At 49.6% G+C, this 24,098-nt stretch overlaps 1 protein-coding gene across 3 annotated transcripts in view; it reads left to right on the top strand.

Annotated features, from left to right (window-relative positions):
* Nucleotides 1–23,504, top strand: part of LY86 (lymphocyte antigen 86) — a 45,785-nt gene extending 22,281 nt beyond the window's left edge. Inside the window, exons 2-6 of one of the 3 annotated variants that reach the window (XR_016036028.1) lie at nucleotides 6,183–6,269; nucleotides 7,483–7,611; nucleotides 16,369–16,421; nucleotides 18,194–18,450; nucleotides 20,154–20,539. Coding sequence is in view for 2 of the 3 variants with exons in the window: in XM_055406491.2 (XP_055262466.2) it covers nucleotides 6,183–6,269; nucleotides 7,483–7,611; nucleotides 16,369–16,421; nucleotides 20,154–20,237 (353 nt within the window). In the remaining variant the exon portion in view is untranslated. Of the gene's footprint in view, nucleotides 1–6,182; nucleotides 6,270–7,482; nucleotides 7,612–16,368; nucleotides 16,422–18,193; nucleotides 18,451–20,153; nucleotides 20,540–23,420 lie in introns of those variants that run through there. The other 2 variants (XM_088831136.1, XM_055406491.2) reach the window with 2 other exon arrangements.
* Nucleotides 23,505–24,098: the final 594 nt, after the last annotated feature.

Below are 24,098 nucleotides of genomic sequence, written 5' to 3'. Positions count from 1 at the left end.
ACCAACTCAATGGACATGAGTTTGACCAAACTCTGGGAGATGGTGAAGGACAGGGAAGCCTGGTGTGCTGCAGGCAACTGGGTCACAAAGAGTCAGATGTGACTTAGTGACTCAGCAACAACAACAGGCAGAGCTATGACATTTGGAAAATGGGACCAGCAGCACGAGACTTGTCCTCTCTGTGTCCCTCAAACCACCCAACCAGCAGCACAGAGACTGCAGGGAGCAGAGCGACTGCTGTGGACTCGAGGACTTGGGGACACGTGTGTGCCTGAGACACATCAGCAGGGAGCCCAGCCCGGTGCACCCGGCTGGCTCCATCAAGCCCCACCGACCTTGGAGAGGAATTGCACTTCCCAAGGCGGTGCCATTGGGTTTTGTTTCCTTGCCCTGATTCCAGCGGTGAGAGCCCAACACTGGCCAGAAACGCCCCAGGCCAGCTCACCCTCTCCCGGATGACTGCCTGAGCCCAGCCCATCCCGGGAAAGCACAGGCCATCAGCGGATCTGAAGGTGCCAGAGTGGCTCTGGCACTGAGGTGTGCACGACCCCACACACGCTAGGCCACCCCTGTCTTCCCAAGTCTCTTCTACTGCAGCGAAGGGGCAGAGCCAGTGCCAGGGTGCTCGTGACCGCCACCACCCTTAGCGAGAAGGCAGATGCTCCTGACCGCCACCGCCCTTAGCGAGAAGGCAGATGCTCCTGGCTGCTTCCCCAGCTGCTCCTTCACCCTTCTCCCTGGGGAGTTAGTGTCCGCTGTTTGGAGGAGGCTGCCTTCCAGGCACTCCTTTCCCCGGGGCGTGGGAGCAGCGGGGCAGCCTGGGGGGCGTTACCCTCTCCCACTGCAACTGCTGCCCTGTCTCGGGCGGTCGCCACACAGGAGGACTGAGCAGACAGCACAGAGGTAGAGCTTAGAGGCTAAGGAACAAAATTCGGCGAAGAGATCATACGTCTCACCCTGGGCTTCTCCTCTTTTCTCGGTTCATTCGCTGCCGTCCAGTGAAGTGTCGGGAAGAAATATTTACCTCTGCCCTTGAAGCCCAGAGAAGGCAATGGCAAGCCACTCCAGTACCCTTGCCTAGAAAATCCCATGGATGGAGGAGCCTGGTAGGCTGCAGTCCGTGGGGTCACTATGGGTCGGACACAACTGAGCAACTTCACTTTCACTTTTCACTTTCACACATTGGAGAAGGAAATGGCAACCGACTCCAGTGTTCTTGCCTGGAGAATCCCAGGGACGGGGGAGCCTGGGGGGCTGCCGTCTATGGGGTCACACAGAGTCGGACACGACTGAAGTGACTTAGCAGCAGCAGCAGCAGCCCTTGAAGCCCAGGAACACCACTCTCATTAACTCCCCAGTTTTATTCTTTGAGAAGATCCAAATTCAGATAATCCCGTTTTTATCTGGTCAAAATTACCCAGGGCAAGTGTCCAAGGAAAAACCCCCCTCCCTGATCTTCAGTCAACTCTCACACTATGTAAGGAGACCTGCTTTACAAATGCAGCCCACTCCTTTATTTTGGTAGCTGATTCTGTAGACGCAATTCTTCAAAGCAGTGGTTCTTTACCAGGTGAGTTCATTCCCAAGAGGGTATTTAGTAAAATCCGTTAACCATTTTTGTTGAACTTGGGGCTGGGATGCTACTGGGGTCTAGTAGGTTAGAAGTGTAGCTAATATTCTACAGTGCACAGGAAAAAAAAAAAAAGAAGGATTTCCCTCAAAAAGGATTTCTGACCCAAAACGTCCATAGCGACAAAGTTGAGAAATCTGGCTTTCGAGTTCTCGGTAAGTTTACTGTATATAATCCCTATTATTCATTCAACAAACTGCTACTTGGAACCTAGTATAATCTTTTTCTTATGAATGTCTTTGTTTTCTTATTTATTTTGGTTTTTGGCCATGCCAACTGGCATGTGGGATCTTAGTTCCCCGACCGGGAATCGAACCTGTGCACCCAGCAGTGGAAGCAAGAAGATTTAGCCACTGGACCACCAGGGGAGTCCCACGTACTATAACCTTAGCACATGATGCTGGGCTGTGAGTCTGGGCAGCTTGCCTTGAAGCATCTAGTAGAGGAAAGGCAGAGGTTTACAAGAAAATAAAAAATATTTCTTACAGAGCATGCGAAGTGCTCGAGTGAAAATGTCAGTCAACAGAGAAGAGGCTTTAAGTGTGTGAGGGTGGCCTTGGGGGACAGAAGGAATAGACGCCATCGTCCCCGAGACAACTGCAGACTGCACGTTCACTCGAAAGGATAACATTCGTTCTCAAAAAAAAATTTAATAAAATTCACTCTCAAGTATAAAATTGAAATAACTGCTAGGAAAGATCACCAAAGCCCTAAGCACTTTTTAAGCAGTCTTTCTTTCTGTTTTATAGTCACATCCTCAGAGAGAAGCAACCCGCTGCTTTCTTTGTGACTTTGTTCCTTATTAAGATGATTTTCTTCACAATAGTATTTTTCCAGTACCAGCGAGACGTTTTCTTCCCTTCTTCTGGCCTCACTTTATTCTCTCCAGCTATGCCTTTAAAATATTGATCAACACAGTGTGATTCTGTGCCTGATAATTAGCTAATCGACACATGCTTATCCCCTTTTATCTTTCCTCAAATCGCAACTTGAATTTGTTCACAATCTTGAGGAAGCACTTTTCTAAGCCTCTGTTGGTCAGCCTCTTTTTTAATACTGAGGGCCAAATATGTAGCGGGAAAAACTGTCTCCTTAAGCCCTGCTCCCACATTCCAAACGGAAATAAATGCCAGGAGGGCACAAACATGCAGATGAACAAGTAAAACGGGCATCAGAGAAAATGGCTTATCCCTCCAGGAAATGAGTGACCAGATCATAGGAGTTTCATCAAATAAAAGTGCACGCAGATTAGATTTGTAGGGCTAAATAGCCTAGTGATCGTTTCCACAGCAGATACCGCAGACAATTATGCCTCTTCCAGGTCAGCAGTGTGGATGATTAAACTGTCTGGAATGCTCCCACCAACAAATGTGAGCTCATAGCTAAGCTGAAATTGAAACCAGTTATGAAATAGAACTGCCAGATGCCACAGGCCTGCACACAGAATATCCCAGGCTTACTAATCAGATCATTAACATCCACCTTCAAGGCTCTGCTTTGTGCGTGCCTCTGTGCAATCCTGGGTGGCGACTTTCTGTTTGTTTGTTTTTAAGTCTGAGTTTGAATCCTGACTCTGCCATCTTCTAGTTCTTAAACTTGAGAGTCCCTTGGACTGCAAGGAGATCCAACCAGTCCATTCTAAAGGAGATCAGTCCTGGGTGTTCATTGGAAGGACTGATGCTAAAGCTGAAACTCCAGTACTTTGGCCACCTCATGCGACGAGTTGACTCACTGGAAAAGACTCTGATGCTGGGAGGGATTGGGGGTGGGAGGAGCCGGGGATGACAGAGAGTGAGATGGCTGGATGGCATCACCGACTCTGTGGACATGAGTTTGAGTGAACTCCAGGAGTTGGTGATGGAGAGGGAGGCCTGGTGTGCTGTGATTCATGGGGTCGCAAAGAGTCAGACACGACTGAGCGACTGAACTGAACTGAAACTTGGATAAGTCAACACCGCCTCTCTGAGTCTTTATTTTCCTATCTGTGAAATGAGGGTGACCAGGCCTGTCTCTCAAGATTGTCATTCATTCCTTCAGTCCAGGTCCAGTCAGAAATTCAGAAATCCCATCAGTTATTTCAACAGAAAATTTAATACAGGGTATTTGTTAAGCAGTTGTTCAGTTCAGTTCAGTCGCTCAGTCGTGTCCGACTCTTTGCGACCCCATGGACCGCTGTCCGCCAGGCCTCTCCGTCCATCACCAACCCCCAGAGTTCACTCAAACTCATGTCCACAGAGTCGGTGATGCCATCCAGCCGCCTCATCCTCTGTCGTCCTCTTCTCCACCTCTTTATTTCCCTCAATCTTTCTTCACCCTCAATCGTTCCCAGCATCAGGGTCTTTTCAAATGAGTCAGCTCTTCACATCCAGTGGCTACATTATTGGAGTTTCAGCTTCAGCATCAGTCCTTCCAATGAATATTCAGGACTGATTTCCTTTAGGATGGACTGGTTTGATCACAATGGATATGCCCACAAACCACATATCTCAGCTGGTTGGATAAATAAACGGAAAAGAGGCAAGGTCGAGCAGTTGAATGAGTCCAAGGGACTCTCAAGAGTCTTCTCCAACACCACAGTTCAAAAGCATCAGTTCTTCGGTGCTCAGCTTTCTTTATAGTCCAACTCTCACAAGCAGTTGTTAGAGAACCAGAAAAGCAACAAAACAAAACACCAATGAGGAAGAAGCTACCCCCTAAGAGCTGTGAGCAGACAGGACAGAGGTGAAGGTTGTTAGAATGTGGAAGTTTGACAGCAGAGCCATTGAAGGGCTGAGATGCAGGCAGCCTGGGAAGGGGTGCCACCCTCTGAGTTACCATCGCAACAGAAGCTGTGGGGCCGGCAGAGCTGAGCTTCAGCTGATTCTAGGAAGGTACAGAAGAGAGTTGGACTCTGGAACTAGCTGCCACTGCCAGGTGATAGGCCTTCAGCAGGGGACGCGCTCAAGCATCAGCAGGAGTGTAAGAAGGAGAAGTCCCTTCTCCCGCTCAGCCCGTCTCTTTCTGGCGCATCTCTGGCAGGTGGCAAAGTAGAAATGTGAATGCAAAGAGCCCCCAGCTTCACACAGCAGAGCCCTGAAGGCTAATTTGAAGCTGAGAGAAAATAGCTTAATACATAACCCATTCATCCACGCATTGTGTGCATTTATGGAGTGCTTACTTCGCGTTTGACCTCAAGGCTCTGTGCCTGGCGCGGGGGAGTCTGGAGAATTAGGTGGAAACCCAGTGAAGCGCATGGCTCAGCGACTCATATAATGCAGACCCTCACTTAAAATCAGCTGTCTTCTCTGGGGCCCAGAGGGAAACATAAGGAAAAAGGAAATGAAAAACAAAACAACACGAAAGAAAACTCCGGCTCTTGCCTTTCGGGAGGTCTGCATTTAGGTTAATTATTGTGAGGCAAGTCAAACGTCAAGGCACAAAGTCACACATGCTTGTACGCCTTAAACAGTACTTGAGACACACCTGTTTGAAGAGCTCAGAGAAGCAGAAGAGTATCTGGGGGACTGTCAGGGAAATCGGGAGGAGGGCATGGCAACCCGCTCCAGGACTCTTGCCTGGAGAATCCTATGGGCAGAAGAGCCGCGTGGGCTATGGTCCACGAGTGAAGCGGCTTAGCACAGCACAGGGAAACTGTAACAAAAAAAAAAGTGGGAATGAGCGACTTTAGTTTATAGACAATGGCCTGAACTGGGAAGACCAGGAGACTCAGGAGAAAGTGCCAGGAACCTGCTGGAAAACTTGCCGGTTGGTGCTGACTATGCCTCCAAGACCTCTGAGAATGGAGCGTGGACTCATGATGTGGGAAACAGAACTTGGGGCCAGCAGAACATTTCTTGACTCTCTCCAAGGGCATAGACGAGCCACTGGGACATTCGGAATGAGCAGAAATTATACATAAAAATATTGTTTTTGTAGCTTTTCTATTTAACACAGTACCTTTCAGATAGTGGGATATTTGGAAACAATTGCTGTGTTGAATAGGATGGGGTGGAAAGGAGTGATAAAGGCAGGTCTTAACTTTGAAAAGCTGCACCTATTTTCTCTTGTTTGAAATATAGTACGAAATGCTTTGTGAAGTATTTCAGGCAATCAATTTTAAGGACAAAAGTTCAGGAAATAAAAGCAAGCAATAATCAGAGTTTTAAGAAGTAAAGAGAACCCACCCAGGAATTTTCTGGTGGTTCGGTGGTTAAGATTCTGCACTTCCACTGAAGGTGACACAAGTTCGAGCCCTGATTGGGAACTAAGATCTCACGTGCTGAGTGGCGCAGCCAAAAATTTAGAACAAAAAAAAGATGAAACCCACCCCTCAGGACCCTGTGCTCATTTCTCAGCCTGAGACCTGCCGTCGGAGTGAACACGGCGTCGTTTGCAACAGGGAGGGGCAGTTGAAAGCATCATGGACTTCTGCAAGAAGAGTGCTGGGCAATGTGCTGCCAAGTCCAATTCAGTGACTCACGTGGAAAAAAGGCACAGGATGGGTGTGAGTTGAGTGTGAGCTTGCAGACCATGTGGTGTCCTAACATCTAACCCGTCGCTTTCTTCTTGGCAGACCCATTGCAAGATTTTGGCTTTTCCGTCGACCAGTGTTCCAGACAATTAAAACCAAATCTCAACATTAGATTTGGAATGGTTCTGAGTAAGTAAACATTATTGACATAATATAAAACATGACAACCTCTTTGTGGCCCAGACACCCAGTTATTCATATTTGCTGTAGTGGCTGAGCTGCTGCATCCCATCATTCTCTGGAATTAACTATTTCCATTTTCATTTCTCTCTCTGGGTAATATCCAGATAGAGTAGAACTCTCATTTAAAGCTGTTCTTTTGTGGAAAGAGACCCTAGACACTCATTTGGAGGCTATAAGCACCTGGAATCAGTATATCCAGCAAAAAATATATATATATATATTGAGCCTAAGTATCAACGTTTGCTCAAAACAAGGCTTTTTTGCTTAATTGTCTCAGCCACAAACAAGTCTGGTACCAGCAGCATGGTTTATCTTCGCATTATTTCATTCCACAAATAGCTCATCTAAGCTCTTAAACCTGGACACGGGCAAAGACTTGGGATATCTTCTCCCTCCACCAAGTCAATGAGCCAGAATGCTTTCAGATTGTTTATCTTTATTTTTACGTGGCCTTGTCATCACAGTCGGTCATCACATTGCTATAGCTGCTAGACTCCCTCCTTTCTCACAGTTTCCTCAAAACCGGAGCAGAAGGATTTAATAAATTGAGCATGTGGACTCTTTCCAGAGAAATGGAGGGAACATTCCTGGACGCCAAGAACTCTCAGGCATCTTGGTATTTCCAGACCTTGCACAGTGTCTGGGCTCCATACCAACAGCTCCAGGAATGCTGTAGGGAGGAAAAGAGGACTAGAAGGAAGGGAGTGAGTGGAGTCTAAACAGGGAGGAAAGGAGAGAAAGGCAGAGAGTCGGGATCCGGCCGTGCAGAGCGGCCAGAAGCTTCCTGTGTGATAACGGGCATCAGCGGTAGGGGCTGCAGGCTAGACCGCAGCCCGCCACTCTCGGGGAGGCACCTAGGACCAGGCAGCTGAGAAGCTGTAGGAGCCAAGTCCCCAGGGTCCACAGTGTCAGGGCACGGGCGCAGGTCAGCTGGCTGCTCCAGGCAGGTGAAGTCCGTGAAAGGGCTGTCTTTCATCCACAGGCTTGTCCCAGTTGCATTGTCCAAACGCTGTTTTACCAAAACAGAATGCTGTTTGCCATACAGCGTAGACTTCTGGCGATGAAAGGTCCTTCAGCTCAGGCTTTTATGACTTCTGAACACTCTGATGCTCAGCGAAACTCACACTAACAGGAAAACTGGTCTCCCCTTTGCCCCCAGGGGAGGACGTCGAGCAGCTGTTTTTGGACGTTGCACTATTCAGTAAAGGACTGTCCATCCTGAACTTCTCCTACCCCATCTGCGAAGTGGATCTACCCAAGTTTTCTTTCTGTGGAAGAAGGAAAGGAGGTAGGTATTTGGCCAGCTGACGGCTGGCTGGGGCCCAGAGAGAGGTGGATAGGAGCTCGCGGCCAAGGTCACGATATCCAGACCGGCGTCTATGGTCCCCTCTCCCCTGCGGATAAGCTTAGCCTCATGGATCATCACGTGTTGTATAAAAATAACCACACGGCCCATCCCATAGGACCTGCCTTACAGGGAGAGTGTGGACATCAAATGAAATGTGTTTATCAGGTGTTTGCAAAGAGAAAATTGTTGCTAGTGTTAGCAGTGGCACCCTGTGAAAAATACCCAGGACAGTAAGTCAGCTCCATGAAGACATTAGATGTGGACTTAATTTTTAAGGCATTGCAAAGCTTGGAGGTAAGATAAACATGACCCTGACGCCTTTGGCAAGCCGACAGGTCCTTTAGTCAAAGAAACAATTGCTCCCTGGTTCATCTTTTCTGCCAGTCCGATCTTACCTGTGTCAAGTGTTTGTCCAAGGTGGGGAATACATCATAATTAGATGAATTTCAATACACAGTGGAGAAGATCCCCTGAGAGCTGTTTTTCAGGTCTGACGTGACATCGCCCAGGAGGCAAGTGTCATTCCTAACAGCAGCTGGAATCGTAGGGCTTCCGCAACAGGGTTCACTGATCTCACCCCTGCAAGTAAGACAAAGCGGGAAGCTTAGTGGGCGCTGGGGCTGGGCACCTCCCCGCCCTCCCTTTCGCAAACGTGGGCATTTCCTGTCTGTCCTGGCTCACGCTGAGCACGTGAGCCTGGCCGTGCCCGAGATTACTGAGGCCTGTCAGCCCCACTGCCTCTAGCTGCCCGGTCCGTCCTAACATCTGTCTAGCTCAGTAATGCGCATCTCATCAGCCAGAGTCCCGCTGCCTCACTGTCTCTAAGTGCTGCCTTTCGTGGCTCTAAGAAACGAAGGAAATTGCCTAGATTTGAAAAAGTACCCCGAACACTTTCTGCAAAACGCCTTATACCTCACACAGCTGTAATAGAACACAAGACAAAACACCTTCCAGGCAGAGGCCACCTTGAAGCGTCCCACCGTTCGCCCCTGCCGAGGACCGGACAGCCCCTGTCAGCACACCCGCAGCCCCACCTGGGGCCTCCCTTTGCACCTGTTCTGCATTCATGGCACACGTTAGTAACAAATGCAGTCCCAGGGGCTGAGCCACTGATTTCTTCTCTGAAAGAAGGGGAGCAAGTGGCTGTGTCTGAGGCCTCAATTTTAAAATACATCTTCTCTGGGGTAGCGTCCCCTACCTGTTTGCACATCCGCGATTTCTGGGCCATTGTAGACCTCCTATAGGGGCCCTGTGGTGTAATGGTTAGCACTCTGGATTTTGAGTCCAGCAATCTCAGTGGGACTTACTTATCTTTGGGCTTCCCGGGTGGCTCAGCAGTCAAGAATCCACCTGCCAATGCAGGAGACCGAGGAGATTCAGATCCGATCTCTAGGTCGGGAAGGTCCCCTGGAGAAGGGCATGGCAACCCAGTCCAGTCTTCTTGCCTGGGAAATCTCACGGACAGAGGAGCCTGGCAGGCTACAGTCCATGGAGTCAAAGAGTCAGACCCGACTGAGCAACTAAACAGCAAGACTTCCTGAGTCTCCAAGCTGCTTCGCTTTCTCAGGCTTTCGGTCCTGCGGGTCCCTGGGCTTTTGTTCTGTCTCTTCCAACACAGGGTTGGAAGCCAGGCTTACACAGAGCCAGACCTTTGCTGTCCCTTATGGCTGTGTGACTTCAGGCAGAATTACTCAGTGTGTCTGAGCCTCAGTTCCCACATCTCTACAGAGGCCTCATGGGATTCTTAGTAAGGATCAATTGGACAATTATACAAAGTCCTTAGGACAGAGTCTGGCACACAGGACTCAGTAAGTGATAAATGGCAGCAACTGCCCACAGGTGATGAGGGATTTCTCAAGCAAGGGCTCTGAGCCCCTGAAGTCATCAATCTCAGAGTGGAAGTCTGCATTTTAACAAGGCCTGGAGAGGCGGCAGAGCCTCGGGGGCTTAGAAGTTTAAGACCTTTTTTCCTTGGAGGTAGCGGGAACCTGACTTAGGTCCAGGTTGTATATCCTCTGCTGGCTGAGACAGCAGAGCCCCCGCAGCCCCCTCTCCACCTCTGAGACACCAGAGACCCCCGCCTGCAGTTCTCACGAAACTGGAATTTGGAAGCACCAGCAACTCAGCCTTCAGCCTTTCTTCTCCTCATGTTTTATTCTTTGTCTGCATAGTTCAAGCAGCTGTGGGTTTCCCGCTTGCAGTGATTGGGCAGCTGCCACTGCTGCAAATTCATGAAGAATCAACAAAAACAGTGGCTTATTACTGCATTGGCAGGAAACACCCACCCTTGAACTGCAAAAAAAAAGAAACAATGATCACCATAGACTTTTCTTTTTACTGAGAGAAGGGAAGGAAGAAGAAAGAGAAAGACACATTGCCTGTGAAGGAATCCTGTAGCCCTGGGAGCTTCTCTCCATCCTCAAAATTAAACCTCTTGTAAATCAGCCAAGAATGTGTTGAACTTGTCCTTTGAAATCCATCAGTTCTTTTTGTTGAGCCCAGAATATTGAGATTAATAATGACATAGGACCTAGGTCCACATAGTCAAAGCTATGGTTTTTCTAGTAGTTATGTACGAATGTGAGTTGGACCATAAAGAATCTGAGCATCAAAGAATTGATGCTTTCAAATTGGGGTGCTGGAGAAGACTCTTGGGAATCCCTTGAACTGCAAGGAGATCAAACCAGTCAATCCTAAAGGAAATCAGTCCTGAATATTCATTGGAAGGACTGATGCTGAAGCTGAAGCTCCAATACTTTGGCCATGTGATGCAAAGAACTGACTCTTTGGAAAAGACCACAGTGCTGGGAAAAACTGAAGGCAGGAGGAAAAGGGGATGACAGAGGATGAGATGGTTGGATAGCATCACCGCCTCCTTGAACATGAACTTGAGTAAACACTGGAAGACAGTAAAGGACAGTGCTGCAGTCAATGGGGTGGCAGAGAGTCAGACACGACTTAGCAATTGAACAGAAACAAAGGACCAAAGTGTTTTTAATTCTCTAAGGTAATACGGGATCCTTTACAAATTCTCAACCTGCTGTGGAGTTTCAAATCTAATTGAAGTGAAGTGAAGTCAGTCAGTCATGTCTGACTCTTTGTGACCCCATGGACTGTGGCCTACAAGACTTCTCTGTCCACGGAATTCTCCAGGCAAGAATACTGGAGTGGGTTGCCATTTCCTTCTCCAGGGGATCTTCCCAACCCAGAGATCGAACTCAGGTCTCCCACATTGCAGCCTGATGCTTTACCGTCTGAGCCACCAGGGAAGCCAGTACTCACAATTCTGTATAATCATCATGTAGGAAGCTATTTGAGAAGGCGGACTGGCAGCTCTCCTGTACCACTTGAAAACGTGGACCCCATGGGTTGCTGGTGTTTGCATTTTAACAAACATCCTGAGAGCTCTGATGGTCATGAACACCTGCGACCCCAATCTGAGGAAGACCACCCTCTGTGGCGTCTGTTTCATGACTTTCGGTCACATTGCCCTTCCCTGTGGCTGCCCCACGTCTCTGAAGATCAGCTTAGTTTCTTTCCTTTCTTCCCATCACCATCTTCGCTTCTCCTTCTGGCAATGCAATCAGCCCACTGATTCACAAGCTGTATTTTGAGAGTTATATTAAGTGTTTATCCACAGAAATCCAAAAATAGGTTGGTAGGACATAAAAAAAACAACATACTTAAATCCTCCTTCCCTTCTTGCTGCCAGAAGTTATAGCTCTTACAGAGAAAACCTGGGTGGCCAAGGCACAAAGCTCTTGTAGGAGGAATGAAGCTGGAGAAAATCATTTCACCTCCTGGGCCATCCACAGCTCCATCATTGGCCCTGTCCAATCCGGGAGCCACTAGGCATGTGTGGCTCCTGATAATCAGAAATGGGGCCCATCCAAGTGAGATGGGCTCTGAGTGCAGAGTTTGCACCGAATTTTGAAGACTTTGTACAAAACATAGATTGAAAGAAGAATTAAAAAAATCTTGTTGATGCTTTCTAAACTGGTAATCTATTGAAATTGTAGTCTTTTTTGAAATTTTGTTGAAAAAAATCTTTCAAGCAGAAATGATTCACATAACTTCAAGATAAAATTATTAATGGCATATTTTAATTCATGCGTGTTTTACTTTCAATATAATCATAAAGGGTGCCATTTTTGAAAAAGGATTTTGAAAGGCTTGGTCAGTGTTTTCAAGTTTAACTTTGATATGCGTGCCATTGTCTTATAGGCATCATCTTTTTTTTTTTTTCCCTTTAATTGTTAACTGGTCTCACTCTGCCAGATAAAAATATTCATTGTTAATGGCTTTAAGTTCTTTAATACTTTCTTTGCCTTTAGGGACCTAGTTTTTTTTTAAAAAATTAAATTCAAAATTTGTATTTTGTATGCAATGTATTTGGAGAAGGAAATGGCAACCCACTCCAGTGTTCTTGCCTGGAGAATCCCAGGGATGGCGGAGCCTGGTGGGCTGCCGTCTGTGGGGTCGCACAGAGTCGGACACGACTGAAGTGACTTAGCAGCAGCAGCAGCATGCAATGTATTAGTTATATTTTCCGTGGCAGAAACAAACATGTCTTTGTTGAAGTACAATTGCTTTACAATATTGTGTTAGTTTCTGCTGTACAGCAAAGTGAGTCAGCTGCAGGCATACATACATAGATCCCCTCTTTTTCGGATTTTCTTCCCGTTTAAGCCACCGCAGAGCACTGAGCAGAGCCCCTGTGCTGTGCAGTAGGGCCTCGTCCATTCTCTAGTTTATTCTCTGTTCTCTATTTGATTTCCCATTCTGTCTGTTCTCTATTTTCACAGCATCCATGGTGCACGTGCGTCAATGCCCGTCTCTCAAGTCATCCTCCCACCCCTCTCCCCTCCTTGGCGTCCATTCATCTGTTCGCTGTGTCTGTGTCTTTATTTCGCTTTGCAAATAGGCTCATTGAAATTATAATAATTTTAATATTTGGGTTACTATACATGTATTATTAAAATTTCACTTGTTTCTTTCTTCTTTTTAAAAATAATGAAAATTACAAATGTGGCTCACATTATATTTCCATTAGACAGTGCTGACCTAAAACCGCAATGTCCAATACGATAGCCACTCGTCACAGAGGGCTATTGAAATCACTTACATTTAAATTAAATTAAAAACTTAGCCACACTAGCCCCCTTTCAAGTTCTCGATGGCCACATGTGGATAGTGGCTGCTTTATTTACTGATGCCGATGCAGGATAGGACCTTTGTGGAATGTTGTACTGAGCATCTCTGACCTGGTAGGCTCTATTGCTCTGCACTTTTCTTAACCGCCTGTCCTGAGTTTAGTTGGAATTTGTGTTGGAAATTTCACTCTCTAGCCCAGCTGCTTTCTCTTTTGTTTAATACCAAAGTACACGGTGTCATGGTTCCAAAGAGGCCTCTGCTTGGAGCCCAAGAGTCCGCCTGCAATGTGGGAGGCCTGGGTTCAACCCCTGGGTTGGGAAGATCCCCTGGAGAAGGGAAAGACTTCCCACTCCAGTATTCTGGCCTGGAGAATTCCAAGGAGTCGCAAAGACGCCACTGAGCGACTTTCACTTCACTTCAAATATGTGTAAGCTCCCACTCTGGGCCCTTCTCAGGCCAAGCACCCAGAGTCTCCTCTCTGAGCCCAAGGTCAGAGTGTCAGTGCCCTACTGCTGCCGTGACCCTACTGGCTGGCCACACAAAGGTGTTCTCTTACGATTCTGGACGCCAGAAGCCTGAAACAAGTCAGGAGGACTGTGTTCCTTCTAGAGAATTCAGAGGACGGATAAAGGTCCATTTCCTCAAAGTTTTTAGTTTCTGGAGGCTGCTGGCATTCCTTGACTTGCAGCCACATCCCTCCTTTCTGATTCTATCCTCCCATCCCCTTCTTCTTCTGATCTTCTCCAGCTTACGAGGACCCTTGTGGTTACACTGGACTCACCCAGACAATCCAAGATAATCTCCCCATCTCAAAATCCTGAACATGACTGCATCTGCAAAATCCATTCTGCCTTGTAAAGTATCTACAGGTTCTAAAACTCAAGACATGGATATCACGTAGGGGGAGGGGCGGGCATTAGTAGCCTGTGCAGCTTCCAAACGGAGAACTATCTCAGCTTGTCTGACCTGTGCATACCATGGCCTTGTGAAGAGGCCAGGTAATTGTGCATCATCAGAGGGAAACTCAAACTCTGTATGTTTCCAATGAAAAGGCCCTCCAAGACGTTCTGAGAACTTCGCCGGTGATACAGCTACTCGTGTAGCTGGGGTGAGATACGAGTTTCTCTGTTAGGGGACCCTATCACTGCTCAGAAAAGGTTTGCCTCCTTGGACTGTTCTTGTTGCCCTTTCCCAGACCCCAAAAAGCTCCCACCAGCCAAGTCCCCTGCCCAGAGGAGAAACTATCTGGCTAGAAGTGGGGGACACAGCCCATGTGTCTCTCGGAACCATTCTTGGCAGAGAAAGAGGCTAAGATTGTCAACGAGTCCTTATAGGAGTTTGTCATTGAGAGGAGGCCCGCGTGATATTAGGGCAGAAAGACCGGGGTAATAAGCACATCTCTGAATGCCTGGAGAGGGGGCGTGGCAGGACCCTGAGTGAGTAAGCCCTAGAAGGCTGCTCATTTCATAGTTTTATAAATGCCCGCATTGCAAGTGCACAGTGAATGTGTCTACGTTTAAATAACATTACTCTCTTAGTGAAGGGGCAGCCGTCTGGTCCACGACTCTTTGGGAGCTGTTCTTTCCACATTTTAAAATCCATTTCCTCTCTGAAAAGACACTGTGTGCCAATCACACAAATATCTGGGTCCCCAGAAAAAAAGTCGATTGGCAGAAACGACTTCAAGTATTCAGAAGCGTCCACTCTGTATTAAAAAGCGATCAAGATTCCCAAAGAAGGAGAGGAGGAATTGGGTACAGATATACTGCGGCTCTTTTTATAGCCCTGGAGTGTGAGGATGCTAATTAAAGGAATCTCAGAACCCGAGATGATCTGGAAAAGGAAGGAGCAAGAATTTAATTTTAGGTGTTGTTTCACGAGGTTTAAAAAAAAAAGTTTCACAAGTCACTTGCAGCAATTCTCAGGAACTTCATGGGCCCACAGAAAAGCTCCAGTTGAAACTGTAAAGTGAGGGCTGAGTTCATGGCAATCTCTCACCCAGCAAAGGTCCCTCATAGTGAAGCACAAATCAGCAAATCTCGGAGCGTTAAATGAGCGTAACGAAGTGCTAGATAGCGTTTGTTTGGTATGCTTCAAAAAACAGCACTCATCCATTTTTTAAAACGGAAGCTAAAAAAAGAAATAAAAGACACCAGTAGAACTTATCAATCATTCACACTGGCTCAGGAGGAAGGTTCCCAGATCCAGCCTGGTGTGTTTCTCTGCGTCCCCCACAGGAACCTTCACGTCCCTATCCCTCATGTTGGGTGAGTAATGAGAAACTGCGCAGTGCAGACCTGCTGGCCCCCTCACCGGGCCGTTCTCCGCGAGCTCACACACGAGCTCCTAGTCCCGCTGCGCCCTGCAGGAGAGGCGTTCCTCCTTCTGTGTTGCAAGTGCAGGTGCTGAGTCACGGGACAGTCGAGCAACCCGTCCTCCAAGACTGAGTGAGCAGGAGAGCTGGGTCCTGCCTCTAGGGTCCAGTCGTCTGCATCGTGTCACCTTAGAACACCAGCTAGCAGCGTGCTGCTGCTGCTGCTGCTGAGTCACTTCAGTCGTGTCCGACTCTGTGCGACCCCACAGACGGAAGTCCACTAGGCTCCCCCATCCCCGGGATTCTCCAGGCAAGAACACTGGAGTGGGTTGCCATTTCCTTCTCCAATGTGTGAAAGTGAAAAGTAAAGTGAAGTCGCTCAGTCGTGTCCAACCCTTAGCGACCCCACGGACTGCAGCCCACCAGGCTCCTCCATCCATGGGATTTTCTAGGCAAGAGTACTGGAGTGGCTTGCCATTGCCTTCTCCGGCTAGCAGCGTGAAGTGGGTATAAAACGCCTACAAGGGAATCCGAGCAGAATCCAGCCGCGCACTCACTGTGGGGCTGGGACTCTGCCCCTCTGTCAGCTGGGTCCCATCCCTGAGGGACTTTAAGTGGTTCGTGGTCCTAGCAGTCATGGTTCTTGAGCTGCAGGCAGCAGAAACCTACTCCTGCCGACAGCAGCAAAGGGACTGTCTTGAAAGGCTACCGAGAAGTCGCAGAATCAGCGAGAAGCCTCGGGGAGATCTTGTCATTGACACGTCCCACACCAACCGTCGTCTCAAACGCAGCATCCCCGTTCGTAACTTCAGCAAATCTTCCCAGACATCGTTATCGGGGCTTTATACGGACCAACGCGCTTCATTCCTCGTAGCTCTGTTGCTATCCTCACTATACCCATCTTAAAATCGAGGGTGCTGAGCCCAAAGGGATCGTAACTGTCCGAGGCCGATCAGTTACGGGAAGTTGTCTTAGGATTTAACCTTGAGCATCCCAGGGCCAGCCTGCACTCTGAACCCTCATTCTGCCTGGCTCTCTCTTGACCCGCATGTCTCCTGCTACTTGCTACAGCCTGGATTCTGTCTCACTTAGGGATTTATGTACCACAGTCAGAGATTTTTTGCTTCCATCACTGGATCCCCAGGGTACAGTAAGCACAGATAATAGAGCAAGTCAATTTTGTTTTCAATGATTGAATGACGTGATGTGCATTTTGTCTGTTTTTCCAGAGCAGATTTATTATGCCGGTCCTATCAATAACCCTGGATTTGAAATTCCCGAGGTAAGGGTTTGGTTTGCTGTTTTATTTTGTTCCTTAATTATTGTATCAAGCAGTTTCTTAAAGAAGATAGTGGGTGGGGGAGAGAGAGCAGAGGAGGAGGAGAGGGAATTAAACTAAAACTTTCAAGTTTTTGCATAGCCTTTCACTGAGAAGACCCTTTCTGGGTGAAGCTGTTACTTCATCGTGGGCACTTGCTAATTAAAGCTTGATGCACAGGTTTTGGCATTTTGGTGTTTAACATTTTTGTCCCGTGGGACCCTGGGGCACCCTTTGTGGACACCGTGCCCCTAGAGAGGGGTTCTGGGGCCCTGTCCTGCTGGAGGACTCTGTCCAGGGGCCTCCACGTGGCCAGACTGTTAGAGGTGAGGCAGGCAGCCCCAGGTGGGCTGGCCGTTCAGAGAAGGGAAGAGAGACAGCCCAGAAAGCACCAAGCTCCCCAGTTACTGTGCTTGCTCAGTACTCACAAGCTCCCACCCCATAAATAAAATGCCCACATCTTGCGCCTTCACTGTTTTTCCAACAATTCCTTTTTATTTAAGATACCATTACTTTATGAAACAGCCAAATTCCAGCGGCTCGGACATAGAGATCCATGCTCAGTAGCTACTCCTGAGAGCATCCTTTGGAAAAACATCATGAGAATCACAGACATATAGTCAGTTTCATTTTTTGGTTTTCAGTTTCATCCTTTTCATCTTCCAAAGCCTGAGTATGACTCTAGAAGAGGACTTCCTTCTCCATAAAGAATCTCTAGAACTCATTTCATCCCCCGGGTGTGTTCCCTTCCTGTCCCAGCCTCTGCGTTCCTCTACTTCAAGCCGCCAAGTCTCCAGACCACCTCGGTCTTTTCCCAGAGATGCTCTGGCAGCTGGGGCAGGTTCAGCTTTCCAGAGTCTTCTCCTCAGGCCTTTCAGGGTAATACGCAAGTTGTGCAAACTCTCTTCCCTTCTAGGATGTGAGACCAAATTTCTCCCACAAAGTGTTTGTTTTAAATCTTTGCTATTTGAATTCTTTTTCTTTCTCCATTTTTCTGTGGATCCTTCCCATGCACTCCCAATCCATCAACTCGAAATTTGCAAGCAATTAATTTCTGTTTTGCATTATTGACTTTAAAAAAAGCAGTTACTCTTAGCAACTGCAATGAAAATAGAGAGTTATAGGATCGCTTTGAAAGGAATGAAGCCCAGATGTAACGAGGTTTATTGCGTCCATGCGGGTGACTACGTTACCTGCATCTGTGGCCCACTAACGATGCTCATTGAAAGGTTGTCCAGTGTGAGGCTAAGACAGTGGTCAGGTTGCCTGCCCCCGCTGCCTGTTCGAGCATCCACAGAAGCCCTCTGCCAGGTCCTCTACCTCTTTAAGACTTTCTGGGCCCATGGAGCAGGAACCTGGCCAGTCCTGACCCCCCAAACCAGGCCTGCAGGGGACAGAACCAGAGTGGACACATGAGACCCATCACGTGAGCCGCACAGGCAGCTGGAGGCCTTAATCCCAACCTGGGCTCCCCTGCTGGCCGGAGGCCAGCCGGGCCAGCCCAGGCGCCCCTGGCCGGCCGCCAGCCTGCAGGCCGCAGAAACGCTGCTTCCTAGCGTGGGACAGGAATGGTGCGCAGACTTCTGGTTTTAGAAGACCTTCCCCAGGTCCCCCCTCCTCCCACCAAAGCCCCAGAGGTGGGCTCTGTGCTGATTCCACCCCCACTCGACTGAAAACTTCCCACTCAGCCGCCAGTCTTCAGTGTGTCGGTATTATTTTCTTTTTATCACAACCAGTCCTTGGCCCCACTGAAGTCCCGCCTGCAGCAGGCATCTGTCTATGGCGGCTGCTTTCTGACTGAGAGACTCTATGAGCTTCCAGCTTGATTGCCAATTTGCAGGTACAGCCTGAACCATGTAAGTGCCAAGGGTGCAACTCCAGTCTCCTACCTGGCAAATCCAAACCACGGAAAGGCCCCTGGTCTGTGCCTCAGCCCTTCCTCCTGCCCGCAGATGGGCACAGCTGCCTGAACACTTTCACCCCTGAGAGTGGAGTATGTATTAATATATCTTGTGATTCAGAATCCCGAACCCCTTCCTTCAAATACTGCATCTTTGTTAGGCTTCTAAAGCTTTGATGAAAGATTCAGTTGAGTTACAGTAATTTTGTGTGGCGTGTTCTTAAAGGCACAGGAACAGTGAAAAGTCAATGATGGTGATGACAGTGAGGAGGAGACCCACTCAGGTGCACGTGTGAGCTGGTCTTTATCCAGACCGAATTCTCTGATGTTCACACTGTGACTGAAACCCCTAACACTGCTTCTGAAGTCAGAGCTGCTGCTATTTGAGCAGACCTAGGGAGCCTAGACCGTCATAGAGTCTTTAAGGTGAAGGGTGACTCAGGTCGCCTTCAGCAGCCCTCACACCCGAGACTGCATCAGTGCTGGGGAACCCGCTCGCTCCTGGGCCTCTGCTAATTGCTAGAAAGTTCTTCTCTTCTAACCCAAGACCAGTCATGCACTATCCATCTGGTGGTCTGATCTGGCCCTGCCCTCTGGCTAATACAGATTAAACACCCTCCCTTCCTTGGATGGGGGCTTCCCTGGTGGCCCAGACAGGAAAGAATCTGTCTGTAGTGCAGGAGACCTGGATTTGATCCCTGGGCTGGGAAGATTCCCTGGAGAAGAAAAATGCAGCCCACTCCAGAATTTTTGCCTGGAGAATCCCCAAGGACAGAAGAGCCTGGCGGGCTTTAGTCCATGGGATTGTGAAGAGTTGGACACAACTGAGCAACTAACACACACTTTCCCTTGGGTGACTGGCTCCTCAGAAATGGGTCAAGAGTTCCAGGAGCTTTCTCCACCCTCCACCACGCAGAGTCTTTCTCCTCGGGACAGAGTGTCCACAGCCGTGGGCTGTGGGGGCGGGCAGGGCTTTGGCCACGAGCGCTGCAGATGTGGCTCCTGCCCAGGTCCTCTCTGCTGCGCCACACACAGCCTGGCCGGCCTTCCCTGACCGCAGGCAGAGGGGCTCCTCTGTGGCTGGCCGTGGCCAGAAAGGACCCCTGAAAGGCAGGAACGCTTCCTCTGGTGGCGCGTTCCGGTCCCGTGCCGTTGAGTTTTGCCCCCAGCTGTCTCCTCCGTCTCAGCGCATAGCACTGTCTCTCCTGTTGCTCAGGCCGGCATCCTTGGGGTCAGCCTGCATCCCTCTCTTCCCACCCACGTGGGTCTCCTCGGCAAACCGTCTCAGCTCTTCTTTGCAGATCCAGCCAGCACAGCCCCCTCTCCCCCGTCTCCCCCAGCTGCTCCGAACCGTCCCCACCTCTCACCTGGCTCTTGCAGCGCCTCCTACCTGGTCCACCGCTTCCTCAGTGTCTCCCACCGTCTCCTTCCAACGAGGGACCCTGCCGACAGCCACGTGGGCCCCCAGCCTCCGGGGGAATGGCGAGCTCCCGCACTTCCTTCAGGTCTCGGCCCAGGTCACCTGCTCAGGGGACCTGCCTTGAGCACCCTACTCAGAGCCGCACCCCAGCCCCACCACGCCATCGGGCCGCCCCGCGCGGGGCGCCGTCTGGAGCACCGGCATCTCAGGCTTAGCCAGCCATCCTGGGCGCCCTCCGCTCTCCCGGCCGGCCGGGGGGCCCGCGGGGCGGGCGCGGTTCCTCCCGCTGACCTAACCCCCAGGGTCGAGAGCGGAGGCCGCCCGTGCAGGCGATGGCTCTGCGGGTCTCACAGCTGCTGCTTCCCGTGTCCCTCAGGGAGACTATCAGGTCCTGCTGGAGCTCTACAACCAAGACCACGCCACCGTGGCCTGCGCCAACGCCACCGTCCTCCATTCCTGAGCGCCTCGCAGCGCCGTCAGCTGTCTCAGCAGCTCCTCCCACGGACCCTGCCCAGAGGAAGGACCAGCAGAGCACAGAGCAAGCCTCCCGGAAGGTGCCAGCGCTGACCTCAGCCGCAGGACCAGAGGTCCCCATGCCCATGGATGCAGCGAAGGCCCCGGAGTATCCACCTCCCAGGAGCTCCTGGGGGTCAACCCCGCAGTCTTGAGGGACCGTCCTTCATCCCTGAGTGCTCTCCTGACAAAGCTCACCTCTTTCCAGCTCCTGGGAGCCCAGGATCAAATAAAGAAACTGGTCCACAAGAGTGCCTCATGGTTTAAGAATCCTACAGTCCTGTAGCTGTAACATAAGCTCCTCTGCACACAGAGCTGTGGGCTGCCACCACATTATTGATGCTGAGAGATCCAGGTCAGCAATGGCCTGCCTGCAAGGGCAGAGCTGGGACTGAGCCGTCCCTTCTTCCGGGAAGCCCCACACTCAACGTGAGGCCTGGAAGCTGGTGAAACCTCACACGCAGACATCACAGTCTCCACTGAACTAACCTCTTGGTGACTTCACCCCGGAGTGCGGCTGTCCTGGCCCCAGCGCACCTCGGCTCTCCTGAGTGTGCTCCTTAATTCACCCGCCGAGTCACTGCCGGTCACTCACGTACCAGGCCCTCTGCTCAGCACTCAGGCTACTCCAGTGGGCAAAAGAGACCTTGTCTCTGCCCTCATGGAGCCTGCAGGCCCCTGAAATATTAAAAATTCACAAGTTCCCCACAGTCGTGCACGTGCAGAGCCGCCTCCTTCAATGCCCCCCGTAAATGACGAGGTCACCTGCTGTTGGCGGAGCCCATGGGGCGCCCCAGTGACTCCTGTCCCTGGATGTGCAGAATCCCCCAGGGCCCCGTCCCCTTCCACACCCTCCTGCTCCCCCGCTTCTGCTTGCAGCACCCCCCGGTCCCACGTCTCTTCCTCTTGCTCCTGCGAAGGGGCTGGAGTTGGGAGACTGGGGTTGATCGTCTTGTTTGCAGGTCTTTTACAGCCATAAAGGTGCCACTGTGTTAGCGATGAAAAGAAGAAAGAAATGCGCAGCTTTAAAATGTCAGTTGCTATTAATTACCGTCTGCCCATAGTTGAACTACCCGGAATAGCAGGCCATAAATGCCTGGTGAATCAAAACCTTAAACCCAGCATCTGAGGTTTCCTGGGTTGTGGAGAGAGAAAATTATAGCAGTGTTCGCTGACGCCTAAAACGCTCCAGGGTAAAGGCTCTCTGTGGCCATGCCAGGCCCAGGGGCAAAGCTCAGGGCACACATGTGGCCAGGGGCGGGGGGATCTCTTGTGCATCTGGACGGCAGACTGGACTGCTGGTCCTTCTCCATCCCTCCCAGCCAGACATTCCCCGTTCCCTTTCCAGAAACATCTCCACATCCAGTAGGGACCCTGGGTAGAATCTAAGAATTCACAGGCTCCACAGACGGCTCAGGACAGCTGTCACCCCTTCCAAAGACAGGGACGGGGAAGGGCATGTCTCAGCTTCCCCATTCAGCTGTTCCTTTTTCTATTCTTTGCTCTCTTCTTAAAATTTATTGACGGTGTGTGTATGTGAGAGAGAGAGGTGGGGGTGGAGGGGAGAGCCAGAAAGACAGGGTGGGGGTAGAAAGAGTGTTCGAGGTTGTAGGTTTAGTTAAACAGAGACTTCCACACAGCGTGGCCTGACCCTGCCTTGGCTGAGCACACAGGAGCTCACAGCAGTTGCACTAAAGGTGTGATTTGAGGAGGAAAAAGTGTTTCTCGGCCCCCAGATATGTCTGCCCTTACATTTCACGGAGTTTCGCTCCTGCAAATTGAGAAAGTTTTTCCTTGTTTATGACTCTCCTATTAAAAAGTACAAACCATCCTGGTAGGAGAAATGCCAGAATAATTATCATAACTCAGGCAGAGCATCATAACAAGGGTGAAGCTTGGGGTTGCCAACACAGGAAGCGGGAGGTATTAGGGGGGCAGGTGGGCAACCCACGGCAAGCTCTTAGGCTGTCACCCATGTGTGCCCAGGGGTCAGGGTTGGGGGTGGAGGGATGGGGGAGGGGGCCCTGCCAAAGAACTTAACTTAATTACTTCTTTTCAATGATTTACCACTGTTTCGAAATCACCATCAAGTATTCTAAAATTTTTTCTTGAATAAACTTCTCTGAAAAAAAAAAAAATTCCCTGATATAAGATTATGCTATGATGTCTCCAAACCAAGGGACTCAAGTGGAAATAAGTGAGCTCCAATCATTTTGGTGTCTGTAGGCCCTTCCTTATATTTTAAGGGCACCTCTGTGTGTGTGTGTGTGTATTATTTTTAAGGGACCGTTGGTGCCCAAGGAGAGCTTCCCCAGGCGAGGTTCAGGCAGAAAGCTGAAGATCCATTGGGTCAGTGTGATCGCCCCGCTTGGAATGTTTGTAAGGAATGGAGACCAGCTCCATCTGTTACACACACGGCTCAGCGCTCACTGCTGAGGCCGTGCGGTTCAGGCTTCAGCCATGGTTCACCAGAAAGCTTCATGCGGTCATCAACATGTCACCTCTATTTCTCTGCAATTCTGGCCTCCCTGAGTATTGGCTTCACCCTCCGACAATCCTTCCTATAATAGTAAATAGTTTCACACTTGTCCAAACTACGGAGGAGAGGGGCCTCTCTCCCCAAGCCCTGCATTTACTCTGAATGCAGTGATCTGGATCACGTGACCACTCCGGGCCAATCACCTTGTCCCCGTGCTGATTGGCTTGCCTGTGTCACACGACCCACCCCAGAGCTGGATTGGCATTAGTCCCACTGGAACCACACCATCCCCTAGGTGGACACTGGGGAGGTTAGAAAGTGTAGAGGGAGGAGAGAGAGGGGTGGAGGAAGCGTCTAGAATTGGGCCATCTTTTCAGCTGTTAACTGGGCGAGGGCCTCAGATTCTCTAAGGCTCTGTTTGTCCATCTGCACGCGTCAACAGTAATAGCACCTGCCTTACTTAGAGAAATACCTTGAGAAGTAAATGAGAGAACAGTGCCGGGCATGTAGCTCAATGAATGTGAGTTATTATTCAGTTCAGGAGGGGTGTGACTCAGTTCAGAACGCTATAATAAAAATACCATAAGCTGGGTGCCTTACAGACAACAGACGTCTATTTCTCACATTTTCTCATTTATTTCTGGAGCTCAGAAAGACCAAGGCCAAGCTGCTGGGAAATCTGATGTCTGGTGAGGGCCCGCTTCCTGGACCACAGACAGCTGTCCTCCTGCTGTGTCCCCACATGACAAGGGGGGTGCCGGAGCTCTCCCGGGTCCCTTTTTATAGAAGCACGAATCATGTCATCACCTCCCAAAGACTCGCCCACTAACAGCATCATGATGGAGGTTAGAATTTCAACCTATGAACTTAGGGGAGACACGGACATCCAGTCCAAAGCAGATGGGTACTCACCTTGGAGCTGAAGGCCAGTTTCCTAATTCCCTTTCGACATTGTCGGGTGCAAACTGTCTCTGAGCCTTGACCTCCCCCAGGAGCCCGCATTCCTTTTACGTCCTGACATGGTTCCTTGGCACCTGGATTTCTTCTAAGTGTGGCTGGTTTAAGTAGATCTGGGTTAGGGACATGTTCGCTGAACTACATAAAACCACCCCGAAAAGAATTTAAGGGAAACATTCAGGGACAAGTTTCCCCTGAAACAGAAACTTTCCAGGCCAAAAAAAGGCCTAGGAAAGAAAATGCATGTAATTTTTAATTAAACTTGTTTCCTGTTTAAAAAAGAAAAAATACACATTGGGGATGTGAAGAACTAAATGTAACATCTGCAAATTTAACAATTACGTCTGCCTCCAGAAAAAATCACCCAAAATA

Source organism: Moschus berezovskii, chromosome 23 (genome assembly GCF_049115385.1).
Source record: "Moschus berezovskii isolate FMDL1 chromosome 23, NW_MosBer_1.0, whole genome shotgun sequence".
In the NCBI taxonomy this organism is placed as follows: Eukaryota; Metazoa; Chordata; class Mammalia; order Artiodactyla; family Moschidae; genus Moschus; species Moschus berezovskii.
Note: the sequence above shows the minus strand (reverse complement) of the source record. Positions and strands in the feature narration are given on the sequence as shown.